This window comes from Eumetopias jubatus, unplaced genomic scaffold (assembly GCF_037043125.1).
Source record: "Eumetopias jubatus isolate StellerSeaLion01/CBP00866 unplaced genomic scaffold, mEumJub1_p1.0 scaffold_16, whole genome shotgun sequence".
Classification (NCBI taxonomy): domain Eukaryota; kingdom Metazoa; phylum Chordata; class Mammalia; order Carnivora; family Otariidae; genus Eumetopias; species Eumetopias jubatus.
In genome coordinates this window covers 64311461-64328884 of record NW_028274822.1, presented here as the reverse complement: position 1 = coordinate 64328884, position 17424 = coordinate 64311461, and the positions used below count along the sequence as shown (strand labels likewise).

General features: G+C 57.4%; 1 protein-coding gene across 1 annotated transcript; it reads right to left on the bottom strand.

Annotated features, from left to right (window-relative positions):
• Positions 1-267: 267 nt before the first annotated feature.
• CCDC188 (coiled-coil domain containing 188) lies at positions 268-2753 on the bottom strand. The gene is made up of 9 exons (XM_088019388.1): positions 2220-2753; positions 1933-2040; positions 1668-1772; positions 1491-1547; positions 1322-1381; positions 1114-1178; positions 855-912; positions 545-594; positions 268-454 (listed from the first exon to the last, which is right to left on the bottom strand). Exons 1-9 carry the CDS (start codon positions 2751-2753, stop codon positions 268-270), a joined length of 1224 nt encoding a protein of 407 aa, XP_087875514.1.
• Positions 2754-17424: the final 14671 nt, after the last annotated feature.

Here is a 17424-nt window from a genome sequence, read left to right as displayed (position 1 = left end):
TTGGCCTCAGAAGGCAGCAAAACCTCCTGCCCCCGCCACCCCCGCCCCCGTTTCCATGGAAACAAGCTCACACGCTGTGTGTGTCACGACTATATGTCCAGCAGCAGGCCCAGCCCTCAGGACAGACCCCGCCTCCACCCTTCTCCGCAGCTCCTGGCGGGGACGGTGCTCGGCAGTGCCGTGGGCAGGCGCCAGCGTGGCCGCTGAGCACCCGGGGCAGCGCTGGCCACCTGGCCTCCTCCTCGCTGGGGCCGCTGGGCCTCCGGCCTAGAAGGGCAGGAAGTCGTCCACTTCCAGGCGCAGGAACGGGCCCAGGAGGGCCCGGAGCTTCCAGACAGCGGCGCGGCTCAGCAGGGGGGGCACCAGCCCCTCGAAGGGCGCGGGGTCCACCACGTACACGTAGGCGGCGGTGCAGGCCAGCAGGGCGCCCAGCAGCAGCCTCAGGGCCAGCAGCCTGCGGGTGGCGGCGGTCAGGGGGCGGGGGTGCCCTCAGGGACGGTCCCAGGGGACTGGGCTCTGCCCGTGCACTCACGCAGCCACCTACCAGAGCTGGCCTTTGAGGCCCTCGGAACATCCCATCTGCGGCCTTGCCTTCTGCAGGGGAGGGGCTGGGTCAGAGCCTGCCCCCATGGCGGGGGTGGGGGGGGTGGGGGGGTCCTTGTACTGCGGGTTATTACCCCTCACTCCCTCACCCAGGACCAGGCACCTGCATCCATGTCTCAGGGATAACTGGTCACCGAGCTCCTGCTGGGGCTCCTGCCCTGGGGCCTCCTCCACTGAAGCCCACATCCCCTCCCCGAGAGGGGCCTCTAGGGTGAGGCCAGACTGGGACAGGGTGTGGATGGGGGGCTTACCGCTATGCATGCCATCTGCTGTTCCTTCCTGGCCTGGGTGCGGCACTGGGCACGCTCCCTGGATGGGGAGGCAGGGCGGGGGGGGGGGTCGGGGCTGCGGTCAGGGCCATGTATTACCTGCCCCCAGCCCACACCACCCCCTTGGTCTGGTGCAGTGGAACTGGGAGGGTCAGGGGTTGATCCCCCCCATCCTGGCCAGGACACCTGCCCCTTTCCCAGTTCAGCCAGGCCCCCCCAGGCCCCTGACCCTGTACATCACCCCAGAATCTCCAGCTGAATGTCCTCCATCTGGTCTAGTACTCCCCGGATGTCCTTCTTGAGGTTCTGGGGGGCAGAGGAGGTAAAACAAGTCCTCTCACCCTGACTACTCTGCCGTATACCCCTGCTTCTCGATGGTCCCTTGTCCCCGCACCCACTGCCTATCCCCTGTTCCCCTCAGCCTCAGGGGTCACCCTCTGGGGACCTACCAGGAGCCCAGTAGCCTGGTTGTTCAGGGCCATGTGTACCTCGGCCACGCCGTCCCACACCTGGAGGGAGCGGAGAGACTGGGTCACGCTCCAAGGAGCAGGGTGCCATGGAGGTGTCCCACCAGGTGTGGGTCCCCCAGTGGCCCTCCCACCCCAGCCAGGCGGGCACCTCGGTAATGGCCATCTTCTTCCTCTCGAAGGACAGTCGGATCTGCTGCAGCTCGTTCTGGGGAGGGGCACAGCACGGGCACAGGCAGGGCCAACGGGGTCAGCTCCTTCCTCCCTGGGGCCCCCGGCGCCTGCTGCACGGAGGAGCCCTCCCATGGCCCGGTGCCCGGGGACCCACCTGAGACTGCTGCACGAAGGACTCCTCACCCCGGCACATCTCTCGCCGCAGCAGCTGCAAGGGTGCCCTGTCTTCCAGGGGCCGGGCACTGGCCTGCTCAGGGGGCTATGGAAGAGCCCCTGGGTCAGCCCCAAGGCCGTGGGTGGCAGCTGCGCTCAGGGACGGCTGGAGAGCGGGGGCGCGGCTATGGTGCGCGGAGCCACGCGGTCATTCCCGACAACTGCCCTCCATCCTGCCGGGCCGGGCGTCTGCCGTATGCACTTACCCAGGCCAGGGCCGTGCAGCTCGAGTGCTCCGGGCACAGGGGCAGGAACTGCTGCCCTGGCCCCAGGAGGGCCCCCAACTGCTCCCGCAGATCCTGGTTCTGTCTTTTCTGAGGGGTGGGGAGGGGCAGAGAGATGGGGCTGCTTGTCACAGCTGCCTCTTGGGCAGGAGACAGAGGCCACAGGGGCCAGGGCAGAAGCTTCGGCTCTGCAAACAGCTGCAAGCCCACTGCACAGATGGGCTCTGAGCCTGGGCTGGCCCTGGAGCCTCGGCGGGCTCGCCACTCACCAGATTCTGGTTTTCCTGCTCCAGCTGGAGGAAGGACTGCTCTGCAGGATCCAGGGGCACGCTCTGGAGTGGGGAGGGGGCTGCCCTGGGTGACGCCGGGGTTCCTGACCCCATCGGCAGGGGTGGGCATGGGCAGGGTCTGGGCCCCGAGCTGGGGGACCCCCCCTGCCTGGGTGCCCCTTGCTCTTGTCCCGAGTGCAGGGGCCAGCCCCACCCTAGCCTCGTCTCCACTTGTCCTTGTCTCGCCCCCACTGGTTCTCTGGGTCTCTGTTGCTGCATCTCGCCCTCCTCGCTTGCCGTAAAGTTCCCAGGTACCTCAGCCCCGCCCCTGGGCCCCCCGCTCCCTGCCCCCGGAGGTGGGAAAGACCTGGCTGACTCTATGGAGTGAGTGGAACTGAGAGGCACCAGGCAGGGCCACCTTACAAACCCCTGGCAGGGTGGATCCAGGCATCCTCTGTGGCTGCTCGAAGCTGATGGCTGGGGGCACTGGGGGTGGGAGTGGCCACAGGGACCTAGGGTTTTGGGCCCCTCCATACCTCCCTGTAACCCCTTCCTAACCCCAGGTCCAGGCTCTAGCCTGGCCCGACCTGCCACCCTCTTATTGAGGGCCCTCTAGGTTTCATGGCTCACAGGTCTGCTTCAAGAGTGCCTGTCACAAAGGCCTGGGGACAGCCAGGGAGGTCACAATGGGCCCGGGTGGTGGCCAGAGCCAGGGCTGGTAGGGCCCCTCCCACCAGGACCCTGTACCTGAAGTGCCCTTTTCTGCTCCCCTGCTGTGCATCTTCCCCACCCCCCAGCTCCCCCACCTGCATTAGCTCTTTTCTCAAAATGTAAAACAGGTAATGCAGACGCAAGGCTAAGACAAAATCAAAGGCCGGACGTGCTGTCCAGTGCGGCCCTCCCACCTCAGTTCCCACCACCCACCACCCACAAGCCTGGTCGTTAAGCTCCTGCTGGTGTTCGGCCGCACATTCTGTGCAGCTGGGCGGCATGCGCCCCTGCCTCTTCCTCACACAGGAGAGCTTATCCCACGGCCTGGCTTTTTTACCTAACCGACCTTTGGGATTTTATTTTTTGAAAATCATTTATTGAATATTTAATGGTTCTATAAGGATGATTATCATCCTCTTTATAGGTGGGGACACTGAGGCACAAAGACACTGAGTCACTTGCCCAAGGTCACACCACTGTTAAGTGATTGAATCAGACATGAGATCTCTCTTCGGTGTTTCGGAGGTCTTTTATTTTATTTTTTTAATTTTAATTCCAGTATAGTTCACATACAGTGTTAGTTTCAGGTGTACAATACAGTGATTCAACAATTCTACCCATGACTCAGTGCTCATCCTGAGAAGTGTACTCTTCATGCCTTTCACCGAGTTCACCTCCCACCCCCCCACCCTCTGTTCATTAGTTTCATTTCCTAAATTCCATGTATGGGTGAAATCATATGGCATTTGTCTTTCTCTGACTGGCTTATTTCACTTAGCGTTATACCATTTAGCTCCGCCCATGTTGTGGCAAATGGCAAGATTTAACTCTTTTTTATGGCTGAAGTAGTATTCTGTTGTATGTACTATACACACCACATCTTCTTTATCCATTCATCTGTCGATGGACAACTGGGCTGCTTCCCTATGTTGGCTATTGTAAATAATGCTGCAGTAAACATGGGGGAGCATGTATCTTTTCGAATTGGTGTTTTTGTATTCTCTGGGTAAATACACAGTCGTGGAATTACTGCATCATAAAGTTGTTCTATTTTTAAGTTTTTGAGGAACCTCCGTACTGTTTTCCACAGTGGCGGCACCAGCCTGCATTCCCACCAACAGTGCACGAGGGTTCCTTTTTCTCCTCTTTCTTTCTTTCTTTCTTTTTTTTTTTAAAGATTTTATTTATTTATTTGAGAGACAGAGAGAATGAGAGAGAAAGCACATGAGATGGGGGGAGGGTCAGAGGGAGAAGCAGACTCCCTGCTGAGCAGGGAGCCCGATGCGGGACTCGATCCAGGGACTCCAGGATCATGACCTGAGCCGAAGGCAGTCGCTTAACCAACTGAGCCACCCAGGCGCCCCCCTTTCTTTCTTTCTTTCTTTCTTTCTTTCTTTCTTTCTTTCTTTCTTTCTTTCTTTCTTTCTTTCTTTCTTTCTTTCTTTCTTTCTTTTTAAGATTTTATTTATTTATTAGAGAGAGAGAAAGGGAGAAGGAGCAGGAGCAGGGGCAGAGGGAGAGGGAGAAGCAGGCTCCCCGCTGAGCAGGGAGCCTGAAGCGGGGCTTGATCCCAGGACCCTGGGGATCATGACCCAAGCTGAAGGCAGATGCTTAACGGACTAAGCCACCCAGGCGCCCCATGAGGGTTCCTTTTTCTCCACACCTTGCCAACACCTGTTGTTCCTTATGTTGTTGGTTAGCCATTCTAACAGGTGTGAGGTGGTATCTCCTTGTAGTTTTGATTTGCGTTTCCCTGATGATGAGTGATGTGCAGCATCTTTTCATGTGTCTGTTGGCTGTCTGCATGTCTTTTTTGGAGAAATGTCTGCTCATGTCTTCTGCCCATTTTTAAATTGGATTATTTGGTTTTGAGGTGTTGAGTTTTAGAAGTTCTTTATAGATTTTGGATGCTAATTCTTCATTGGAGATGTCATTTGCAAATATCCTCTCCCATTCCGTGGGTTGCCTCTTAGTTTTGTTAACTGTTCCCTTTGCTGTGTGGAAGATTTTTACTTTGAAGTAGTCCCAATAGTTTATTTTTGCTTTTGTTTCCCTTGCTTCAGGAGACCTACCTAGAAAAATGTTGCTATGGCCGATGTCAGAGACATTACTGTCTGTGCTCTCTTCTAGGATTTTTGTGGTTTCAGGTCTCACATTTAAATCCTTAATCCATTTTGAGTTTATTTTTGAATTGAGTTGAATCTGAGTAAGAAAGTGGTCCAGTTTCATTCTCCTGCATGTGGCTGTCCAGTTTTCCCAACACCATTTATTGAAGAGACCGCCTTTTTCCCATTGAATATTCTTGCCTGCTTTGTCCAAGATTAAATGACCATGTAACCATGGGCTTATTTCTGGGTTTTCTCTTCTGTTCCATTGATCTGTGTCTATTTTTGTGCCGGTACCATACTGTTTCCATTACTATAGGTTTGTAGAAATCTTGAAAACTGAGATTGTGGTACCTCCCGTTGTATTCTTCTTTTTCAAGATTGCTTTGACTATTCAGGGTCTTTTGTGGTTCCATGCAAATTTAGGATTATTTGTTCTAGTTCTGTGACAGAGGTCTTTTTAAGGACCACTGAGCACACATCCACAGTTGGAGCCAGATTTAGGCCTTTGGTCTGTTTTTCCTCCCTTCTTTCCAATAGTCCATGATGTGGCCTGTGCTACTGCAGGTCCCCCCCACCCCCTCACTGCCCCTGGACGTCCTGGGTCCACGTCTTCCTCTTCTTCAGTGCCCTCCCTTGTTCTGTGGAAGCCCATCCTCAAGTAACACTCTCAGAAAGGTGGACTCAAGTTTTTGCATGGTAGAGACGGCCACAAATCCCTTTTCTCCTAGTGCTTTGCGCCTCTGCAATGTGACTTTTCCCCCTTCACCTCGAGAGACAAGGTCCCTCTCTTTATCCTGGACTTTGGACTAACCTTGTGCATCACTTGGGCATGTGTGCTAGGCCTTGACCTCTCTCTCTTGCTGTCCTGTGGACCCTCTGCCACTGGGGAGGCCTTGCTATCAGATAAGAGGTCATGGGGAGAGAGGTTTCTGTCATTCTAGCCTGTCCCCAAAGGCCCAAAGGGGCTGACAAGCCCAATGCACCCCTTAGAGCACGGTTCCCAGGGATGAGCCAAGTCGCCAAGCCCCAGGCTACGTCATGATTGTTTTAGTCACTAAGTTTAGTAGTGGCCTCTCACGTGGGAATAATGAGACACCTCACAGGTCTCCAGAAAGCACCTTACTCTGACCTCAGGCTTTTTGGATGTGGGGCTGGGGAGAGAATCAGCTCAGAGGGCGTTTCCCGTGGGAATTTGAGGAGGGCCTCAAGGTCCTCAGTGCTGCTTGGAGCAGGCCAGTCACTGCTGCCGGTCTTTTGAATGTCAGAAATCATGTTTTAAATTTCCAAGACATCGTTACTGTTCTTTGAATGCCCCCTATTCTTTTTCTAGAACATCCTGCTCTGTTTTAGGGATACAGTGGGTTTAGAAGGGAGGGAAACTTTTTGCTTCCTGTATTTTCCTTATTCTCTTTGTGGCTTTTTTTTTTTTTTTTCCTTTTTGGTCTTGGGACCTCCTATTAGACACTGGCTTTCTTTTTCTTCTGCTCCTGTGGGTAAGGGAGGCAGGAAAGAGCTGACTGCCACGTTTCTCTCCCCATTAACTTTAAGAACTGTTGGAACATCTTAATGTCAGGTCCCAGGAAGGAGGCCCTCCTGCCTCGGAGCAAACATCTACCCGCTGCGTTTTTGTGGTCTGGAATAGAGGACGGCATGGGGAGTCCCCGGGTCACCTGCTGTCCTGCCATCATGCTCAGTAGAGCGCTGTTTGCCTCGCCTCGGTGTTGGATGGTCCCCCCAGGCTGTCCCCTAGCAAGGCCTGTTTTTCTGCTTGTCTCCACCCAGGCTGTGCCACTAAAGCCAGTCCCCACTTCCTGTCTGAAGAAATTAGTCAAGATCCCTTGTGTGCAGATGTCTTCCTCCTATCTTCTGTGTCATATGAGGCGGATATGCTGCAGGAGCCGCGGGTGGGTGGCTCACTGACAGAGGAGGCTGTCACACAGGCCGGAGCAGGCTGGACACATGTGGCCCCGGCCCCAGGAGGCCCCTCTGTGTTTCTAGGGTGGGGGTGCGGTCTGTATAGCCTCTAACAACAGGTGCTACCTGGGGATGAGCTGGAGAGGATGCTCCTGGAGCCTGGCTCAGGCACCAGCTGCCCCCCCGCAAGCTGCTCCCCCAAACTGCCAGGCAAGTGGGGGGTTCTGCTCAGCCTCCCTCCTATAATTCTTCTCTGGAATCTCATGGGTATCCGGATGTGCTTGGTTCAGAGTACCCTTCAGGAGACAACTCAAGCTGACGGCCCAGGAAGGCTTCTTGGGGGGCCTCTGAGGTGAGGCAGCCATGGGGAAGGAGTCCAGGCAAAGGCCCTGCCGGGGGCTGCTGTAGGGGAGGGGCAGGGCAGTGGGGGGCAGGTGGGAGCTGCATCCTGCCCTCAGTGTTCCTCAGCCTGCCAGGTGCCAACAGGTGCTCAGGAATGTGAAATGGGGGAGAGAGAAGAGGTCCTCATGGAGACTGGTGGTTCCAGGGGCTGTCACGTACGGAAATATCAGATGGGGTCCTCATTTCTCACCGCGGGCACCCTGGCTGGGCTGTCAGGCCCAAAGGCAGTGGCGATCCCTGAGTGGGTTTGAAGAGGTCTCAGATGACACAGGAGCTCCGGCTTCACTGCCTGTTCCCTTGAGGCACCTCCCTTCCCAGCCTGGGCACCCCATGTTCCCTGATTCACCCACACCTTTACCCAGGCTTTGCTGGAGGCTCAGAGCCTGGCCCTGCAGACCTCAACTCCCTGAAACCTTCTTCACCCCCTCTCTCTGGTCCTGGCAACATGGCCCTGAGCCGGAGAACACCCTAAGTGGTGGGGGTGCTCTCAGAGGGAGAGAGGTTGCTTAGGATCCACAGCTGGGATGGCATTCCCACGAATGGGGACAGATACACTAATGCGTTTAAAGAACCCTGCAAACCAGTGTCCCGGATCCGGGTGTGTGGGGGTTCTGCCTCGTGTCAGGGCTTCAGGATGCCCACAGGAGGGTGGGGAGTGAGTCTGCGTTGGCTCCCAGTACTGGCCGGAATTCCTGTTCACAGGCGGAAAGTGCGGCTCTAGGGCATTGTAGGGAGCACCGGGCTGTGGCCCCTGTTGCCAAGCAGCGCACCTCCCTGGATGCCAGTTGCCATGGCAGCCGCTTCCTGCCCAGATTGCCACGATGCCCAATGGCCTCAGGGAGCCTGGAGCCTGTGAGCAGGGGTTGGCTAGGGAGGAAGAGGAGGTGTGGGGGACCACGCCCTTTCTGCCCTGAGCCAGACCAGGGTGCTCCTGCCTGGACTCACTGGGACTTCAACCTTCAGTGCCCCACGTTCATATCAAAGGGTGGGAAACAGGCTTGGAGCAGATGGAACTCGGGGTACCTGGGCCAGTGCAGCCACTTAGGAGGTGCCCCATCTCTCCCCTAATCCAAGCCCTGGCCCAGACTCTCCCTTCTCCAGGCCTCAGAGCCACCCCACATGTCCCTCAGGCCCTGCAGGCTTCCTGGAGCAGTCCCAGGCTGCGGGTTACCTCTTACCTGGGGCATCAGGTCACTCTTAGCCCCTCATTTCCCTCCCACGGCCTGGGAGGAGGTGAGCTCTCCTTTGCTCTGAGCATGTAGCAGAGGGTGGCCCATGGCCGGGGCCCATGGCGCTCTGACGGTGGTCTTGCATTGGCTGTGGCCATGTGGAGGCTGGGGTGGCCTGGGGAATGAAGGCCTACCCCAGGGCCAGCAGGCACACTCCAGGCAAGTGCACACAAGTTGCTGAGATAGGCACCTCCCCTCCCTTCTCCAGCCTGTGGGGGCAGCCTTGCTGGACAGAGGATGGATTGGGGGTGGGCCCTAGGATGGGGTGCAGGTGAGGGCAGGGAGGACGCTGGGGGGGGGGCTGGGCCTATGAAGTCCTCCTAGGGTGGTCCCATTTCCAAAGCTGAGGCTTAGGGGCAGAAGGGGATGCTCCCCTGTCTGTCCTGTCCCTTGGCAGTGGCAAGCCATTTGTCTTCCCTTCCAGGGTGACTCTCTGGACACCCACCGCTCACATTTTTAATTTAAGAATCAGAGGGATAATAAGAATGTCAAGGAAAATCCTCTCAGGGATGCACAGCTCCAATAAATTACTATCAGCCAAGGCATTGAGGGCTCCGGGCTGGGGAGATGGCCATTCTGTGGGCGGCCAGGCCCCTGTGCTCCTGGCTGGGTGAATTGGATGTGCCTACCCTTGCCTGGGCCCAGAGACCACCCCCTCAAGAAGATCCCATCCAGCCAGGCTCACCCATTTCTCAGTACTTCCGTGACCATCTGCCCCTGTTACCTGCACAGGGGTGCCCAGGGACCCAGCCTGGCCTGGGTGCCTGATGGCCAGTGCCAGGGTCACCTTGCCGGGTCCTTACCGGAGCCAGGATCCAGGGTGTTGCCCACCTTGCTGTCTACCCTCTGCCTCTACCGGGCTCTTGCTGGGAGTAGACAGGGCTGGGCCATGAGCTTTGGGGCCCGTCACTTCACCCAAGCAATGTGCCCAACGGAGTTGAGTGAGAAATTGCGGGTCGGGTGAAGTGGAGAGACCTGGAATGGTCACAGGCCTGGCTAGCATCCCTGGGTGCCAGGGTGCTCCCTCTCTCTGAAGGACGCCCTACTCTCTGCCAACCGGTCAAGTGTGGGGCCCAGAACCTACCACCAGATGGCGCCACAACCCTGCTGACAGGCTGAAGTCGTGTTTCCCCCCCCCCCCTCCGCCCCGCCCCCCGGGGACCCAGGGCAGGGCAGGAGGCTAACCCCTGGTGGAGGAGGGACAGTGCTGGGGCAGAAACCTCCTCCCCACTTGAATCTGCGGTTCTGTCTTGGCCTCAGGCCCTGGCAGGCTGGCCATGCGGATCAGATGTCCTTTGCTAGTTCTACCCCACCATTCACACCTGAATTGCCTGGGGACTCTCACCACTTATACACACCCCTCTCAGGGGTCCCTCACCTGCTTCCTCCCAAGGGCCTGGGCCTCCCATCTGTGGGCCTTCCCCAGAGGGAGACCTCCTGACAGCCCTGGGCTGGCCCCATTGTGCCCTGTTTGTTAGCAGGCAGCCACGGCTGGCGGGGGGAGGGCCCAGGTTTGCAGTTACCTCTGGCCCGTGCTTGGGAACTGCTGGGGGCTGGGGCTTGGCTAGAAACTGGTGCAGGGGACAACCCTTCTGGAGGGAGAAGGACAGCGGAGCCAGCGAGGGCGTCAGGACAGGGGTCACCTGTGGGATCCAAGAGCAGCCGTGGTGGGGTGTGTGTGAGGGTAGGACGCTGGTGCTCGGCGCCCAGAGATTCCACTATCTCAGATGCCTGGGTGGAGGACTGGCCAGGTGGCTGGGCACCGCCACTGTTTTGGCATGACCACATGGTCCTTGGCTCAGAGCGTGTGCCCTGAAACCCTCTGCCCCCTCCCCTACCCCCTTATTTTCTCAAGGGAGACACACCAGATGTTTACTTGTATGCCGGCGACAGGGTATTGAATGGGATTTCTCAGTGCGGGCTCCCCAGACCTGGGTCTGGATCCCCAAGGCCTCCACCTCTTAGGTGACCCAGCCCTTATCAAGGCTTTCTGGCCCCTGGGCAGCCCCATGGACCCATGAACCCCATTCTTTAGAGCCAGGCCAGGGATCTGGGCTTTGGCCTGGTGAGATGGGGCTTTGGGGTGTGGGGCTGACAGCTGAGGTGTTGGGTTTGGTCCTGAGGGCTTTTGGCTGGGCCTGGTCAAGATGAGGTGGGTGGGGGCGGCTGTGACATTGGAGGGAAGTGGGCAGGGCCTGGGGGATGGGCTAGGGGCTCCTGGGTTGGGGCATGGGGCTGCAGGCCAGAGAAAGTGGGGGACACAGGCTCTCTCAACCTTGGCTTTTGGGGCCTGAGCCCAGCCTCGCTGTCCCTTGAAGCTCCAGGCAGACCATCCCTTTGGCTGCAATTCCCACTTGGCTTGGAGGGTGTGACAAGAGGGCACTGGGGCTGCCCTCACTCAGGCCCAGGACACATGGCTGGAAAGTGGACTGAGGTCACCCTCTGCCACCCAACAATGGGGTTTTAAGACCAACACGTCTCCAGAGCCTCCAGATAAGCCCTGGGATGCAGGGCTGCCTGTGGGGCTATATGGGGGATAGAGAGATGGTGGGTGGCATATAGGGCATCTAGTCCTTTCCTGGGGCTGTCCATCATCCTCCCTGGCCTGCTCCATTCCAGTCCCCTTGGTTGCTCTGCCGGAGGGCTTGGCCCCAAGGCCACCTGACCTTCAGAGCTAGGATATCCCAGTCCCCCGGTGACGCCAGGTTGTTGCCCTTGGCCCAAGTACACCCAGATGTCCTCAGTGGAAAGCTGCTCTTTGGGCCTTAGGCCTCCTGTCCCCAGAGAGCAGAGAGAGCACACCACCCTCCCCCTCCCCCAACTCGACTTTCTCATGTGAGTGGTCTCCCTGTTGCGTTCTTTATGGGAAGGTGAGTCTGCTGGATGCAGCCTGCAAACACTTGCAGCAAACGCGATCCACAGTCTGGGGGCTTCAACTTTCCCACCACCTAAATGGTCACCCACCCACCCAGGGAGCGAGAGCTTAACTCACCCACTAGATAACTATGACTACCAAACCCACCAAAGAACTGGCTTACAAGCTTACTGACCTTTGAAACAACTGGTCACCTACTCCCCCCTCCCTGTTGGCACAGACCTGCACTCCCTGCCCCATGCCTCTCCGGTGTCTGACCTTGAGGTGCGCGGGACCCCTGGGTGCCCAACCCAGCCCAGTGGGCAGGTTGGCTCCCTGGGGTCAGCTTTGGTCAACAGGCGGGGGTAGCCTTGCTCACTGCTGCCCCTCCCTCCAGCCTTGGGCCTGGCTTTCTGGGGAGGTGCACCTCCCCCCTCCCCACACCAACCACCCACACCGTTAGCCAGCTATCCAGCAAAGGGGCCAGCCGCCCACCCACCTGCCCAACTACATGCTGGCCGAGCACCTCTCAAGCCAATAGCTGCCCCTCGGGGCTATGTGGTGGAGCCGGCCAGCGCCTCCCCGGAGGCAGCGTGAGGCATTCTTCTTAATAAGGCCCCACATCGATGATAAAGGGCAGTATCATCCCTCGATGATGTGCCGCGAGCGGGCTCACCATACAAGGGAGACGTTTAATTTATCTCAGGAACTGGGAGCAAGTTATAAAAATGGTAATTTCTTGGAGATTCAATTACGTGTTTTCATTGTTACCCTCGGTAATCAAGGAAACGATTTTAAAGAAAGGGCTGTGGGATGAATCTCTGGAGGCGGATCAGGGCCTGCGCTGGTTTGGGGACCTGGAGAAGGACGGTGTCAGGTGGGAGCAGGCAGAGTGCAGTGGGGCTCAGCTGCCTGGCCTCAGTCTTCCCACCCAAGATGGGCCCATCTGAGACTCTGCCGGCTGGTGGGGGAGGGAGACAACGTAGTGATCCTGTGGCTTCCATGGACACCCAATTCTGTACCCAGCACCCCCATGGGGGATCGTTCATCTCCCGAGGCCTCTGCAGGGAACGGAGTGGGGCTCCTTGTAGGGTTCGGACCTGATTTTTCCCCGAGTGATGTCTTGGCTCTAAATAACATTCCCAGGATTAACGGTGCTGGCAACCAACAGCACCAGGTGATTGGAAGAGGGCTTTATGGCCCCGTGGGTGAAATTGAACTTGCATTGGATGAGCATTTCTGAGATGGGATTTTCCTCTCCTGCAAAGGCAGCACGTTTCGCGCTAATTACAGCGGCAGCTCCTTGCAGCTCATCACAGTGGCTGTGCGCGCCTGTTGGGGCATGGAGCTGGCCCGCATGGCCTGGGGTCACCGCAGAAGGCCCTGGTGTGGGTTCTGGGGGGTGGCGACCTCATCCAGTCAGGGGCCACGGAGGGGAGAGGAAGCCCTTACCAGAAGGTGAGGCGGCCTGGCCGGGTCATACCAGGGAGGGGCCCGGAAGGAGGCCCCTGGGTGGGGGCTGGGAGGTCGGCCAGGCACCAGCACTCCCAGGCCCCCAGTGAGCAGACTGGGGGCAGGGGCTAGCCTGTCCTAGAGCGGTTGGCCTTATATCTGGTTCTGAAAGCCAGATCTACCCCTGAAAACCCTTTTATTCCTGACTCCAGGCTGCCCGGTGCACAGCCAGGGTGGGTAGGTACTATTCTGCTTGAGGGGGCTCCAAGCCTCAGGGTTCTGTCTTAGAATGGCCTGAAGGGAGGGGCTCAGGGTGAACCTCTTGGGCTGGGTTGGGGCTTGGGGAGGGAAAGCAAGGCTCCACTGTCTACAGAGCAGATAGGTTATGGTCACAGACCAGAGGCTTCCTGCCTCCTGCCATAGGGACACTGATCATTATCACGGACCAGCCCCTGACCGGGGGAGGCTGCCTCATCACCCAGTTTCCAGCTGAGAACGCAGACTCAGAGAGCTGAAGGGCTTGTCTGCAGTTGCACAGCAGGTAAGCAATGAGTGGGTGAGTCAAAGGCCTGGGGATGTCCAGAGCCATTTGCTTCTGCCAGGAGCTGGAGTGTGACTGTACCCAGGCATCCAGGGGGCATGCGCCAGGGCTGGCTGTCAGTCAAGGGCTGGGCCCAGGGAGAAGGGTCAGGGATGCACCCCTGGGGAGAGGTTGGGTGATCCTTCCCTGCTCCTCTCCCGTGGGCCCACGAACTGACCCCACCTGCTACTTGTGACCCTGACAGGAGGGGGATGGTGCCCAGAATCCTTAAAGGGGACTTTTCCCAGAGTAATTACCTTTGATTCAATGCAGTAAATACTAGGCTATTTTTTCCCTTTCCAATAATTGAACTTATTTATTTTTAACTAAGATTAAGTGTTGTCTGTGAGCTCAAGATATACCACTCTCCTGTCAGGTCTGGTCAAAGCTCTCCCTCTTCCTGCCTCCTGGGGAGAGCCCACCAGGCAGAAAAGTGGCCAGCAGCTGGGATAGGGTGTGGGGGCAAAGGGACGTGGCTGGTCAGAAAAGCTCTGGACCATGGAGAAACGGTTTTTGTCAGTGACCGCTGTCACCAGGAGCATGACCATCATTGCTTTCACCTACATCATCACCTCCATCACCACCATCTCTGCCACCACCACCACCACCTCTACCTTCACCACCATCACCATCACCACCACCATCACCATCACCACCTCTACCTCCACCACCATCACCACCTCCACCATCACCACCATTACCACCATTACCACCATCACCATCACCACCTCTACCTCCACCACCATCACTACCTCCACCATCACCACCATTACCATCATATCATCACCACCTCCAGCTCCACCACTATCACCATCATCACCACCATCACTATCACCACCAGGATCACCACATTCACCACTATCACCACCACGACTATCACCACCTCCACCACCACCACCACCACCATTACCATCTCAACTACCATCACCATCATCCTCACCATCTCCACCGTCACCATCCTCACCGCCACCACCTCCACCATCACTATGATAACTGTGCCATCACCATCACAATTGCAGCGTCATGTTGACAAACTCACTGGTTCAAGGCCACCATCACTTGGCACTAATCCCTTGGTCCAGCATAGGAAACTTCATGCTGTTGTGATTGCCACTGAAGGGATGTTAGACATGGCTATTTGTGGGGGAAGAGGGGCAGGCTCAGGAAGGTCTTGAAGGACTTAGGCCCTTGAGAGTCCACAGTTCAAGTTCACTGCCAGTGTCCCCTCTTGTCTCAACCACTGACTTAGGTTCTGTCTTTGACCATGCTGGGGCAGAGAGAGCTGTAATGGCTGGGAGAATGGGCAGAGGAACCTCTAGTCCTTCTGTTCATCCATACCCACGTCACCCAGGCTGACATGTAGCCTCTGTGGCTTTCCCAGAGCTAAGGAGTGCCTGGATGAGATGCCCAGCCATCCTATCCTCCACAGACCCCAGGCAGTGCCTGAGGAGCTGAGGAGGTGGCATGTTCATCTGTGAGATGGGGATGATGCAGCACTTTCTGTGAAGCAGGCCACGAGGGCCAAGTGAGGTGATGCCCATGAAGGACCGTAGAGCACTGCCAGACGAGAGGGGGCCATGGACCAGTGATGGCGGGATGGCTTTACCATGTCAACTCTCTGAGAATAGTGGGGAGTTAGCGGGGAGCTTGTGTCCACTGTGGTGCTAGGTCACTGGTGTCACATGATGTTACTCCATGGTGCCACAGCCATGTCTCCCCACCCCCAGGGGTCCCAGTCTCTCTCAGCCACCCACACTGCCTTCCTTTCCTCACTGTGGTCTACTTCTGGCAGCTCCACCCGTGTCTGCTGGCCATGGGGCCAAAGCCAGAGCTCCTGGGGATACTGGAGACTGCGGTGGGGCTGAGTGGTCGGTGAGGCCTGTGGGGGCACACCAGCCTGGAAGGGGCAGTGGGGGGGCTGACCTGGGGACATCAGGGTCATTGGTGGGCATCTGCCCTGTGGGGGGCACCTTGCAGTATCCCCGATGCAATCTTCCTAGTAGGTCTTAGTGCCAGGGCATGTCCCAACTTGTGGGCCTCATGGAGGCTGATGGTTGTGGGGCTGGGCGTGGATGCTGGGGAGTGGGCCCTGCTCCTCAGCTGGTGTTTGGGGACACTATAGATCTCTAGAGAGAAGGTTGGCTCATACCCAGGACCCAGGATGCACTCATAGGAGAGCAGCCCTGCCTGGCAGTGCCAGTGAGGGCAAGAGCCTCTCCCTGCACCAGGGAAGGTGTCTTCTGAGGCCCAAGGGGACCCTCCCTGCCTCACCTCAGGCAGAGAGAGAATATATGAAGGTGCATTAAACCTCCCTTGTATTTGGGAAATATTATTAACAATTAAAAATCTTAAATCTTGATGACATTCCCAATGGCCAGATAATTAATACAAGAGCAGATATAATTACTTAATGATTAATAACTACGCTTAATAGTTTTCAAAGTAATTGTGATGAAGTTAAATTGCTGATGTCCTGCACAGTGCAGACACCTTGGGGCTGGGGTGGCCAAGTCATGTGGGCCAGGATGTGGCTCCACTGGACTCCTGTGTCCCGCTTCCCCCCCCCCCCCCACCGCCCCCGCCAACCCCTTCCTGGAGCCTGCATACCAGGATTGGGAGTTAGCCATACACAGAAGGTAAGGACTCTCACCCCTACTTGCAGAGGTAGGGTCTTGCCCAATCACTGGGCCAGGTGGGTGGAGCCTGTCTCCTTCCCTGGGAGATTCATGGAGTGACCATAGGACAATGTCTCATTGGGCCCAGAAGTCACTGCCCCATACCTGCAGCTATTCTGGGTCTCAGGGCTGATAGGCAGGGACATCCTCTTCCCCCCTGGGCTAGTCCTTGGTCCTCCCATTGCCCACAGCTCCTTTGGGCCCTGGGAATACACCTCCACCATCAGACTTATCCTGTCATGCTCCCGGGGTCTGGACCAGGGCTGCTCCATCCATCAATTCTCACTAAAGTATGAGTGGTTGCTCAGTGCTGCCCTAATTCTCCAGGTCTATAGTTTCATGCATTTAGCGATGTGAAGACTTCAACTGAAGGAAGAGGAAGAGGGCAATTCCAGACTATGGACTCTGCCACCCCTGGACAGCAGCTTGGAGGATACCAGGAGCCCTGGTAGGGGCAGGACCTGGAGACCCTGCTTCCCTTTACATGAATCATTTTTGCTGATCCTGGTTCCAGGCCCCCTCTGGCCAGAGTCCTAGCTGACATTGCTGTGCAGTCCCTTCACCTGGGCCTCCAAGAGGGCCTTGCACAGCCTGCCACAAGATGCCCCTCCCCCCAGTCATCACAGCTTCTAGAACCCTACTGGGGCCAGTACAAGATGATGGGACAGAGTGGCGTCCGGTGCCTGAGGGTGGGCCAGGGACAAGCAGGTGGCCGCTTAAGCTCCTCTTGCTGCTTTTTTGGGTAGTTTAAAGTTTTTCAGAGCACAACATTAAGAGGAGGCCGCAGCTGGAGAAATAAAGGGGGGATGGTGGCGGTCCCGTGTGGAGGGCTGAGCGGGGACCTTCTGCGGCTTGGCACAGATGGCCACCACAGTTAAAGGGTTAGGCAGGTGTGGTCCTGGCCTTGATTTCCCCATTTGCCACTTTGGAAAGCAGGAAAGTGCCATCTCCCTCATCACCCCTGTCCCAAGGACACACCCGGATGGGAAAACCAAGGCCCAAGGTCCTGGACGCAGAGGCTTGGCCCCTGCTCCCCCAGGCCCCTCCCCTAGCCCAGGCTCTTGGGTCAGACCTCTGGCCTGGGGTCGCTGCTCTGGGAGTGCCCTTGGCCAGCGCCTCCTCATCAGCTCGTCATACTTCTCTGTTCCGAGGCCAGAGGCTCTGAGACCATTAGCGGGATTGAGGCTCCTCTGAGCCTGATTGCTCATTAAGGCTCCCCCACGGGCCTGCCCGCTCTCCTCCTGTGCCCGGCAAATGTCCTTCCCAGCTCAGGAGTTAGC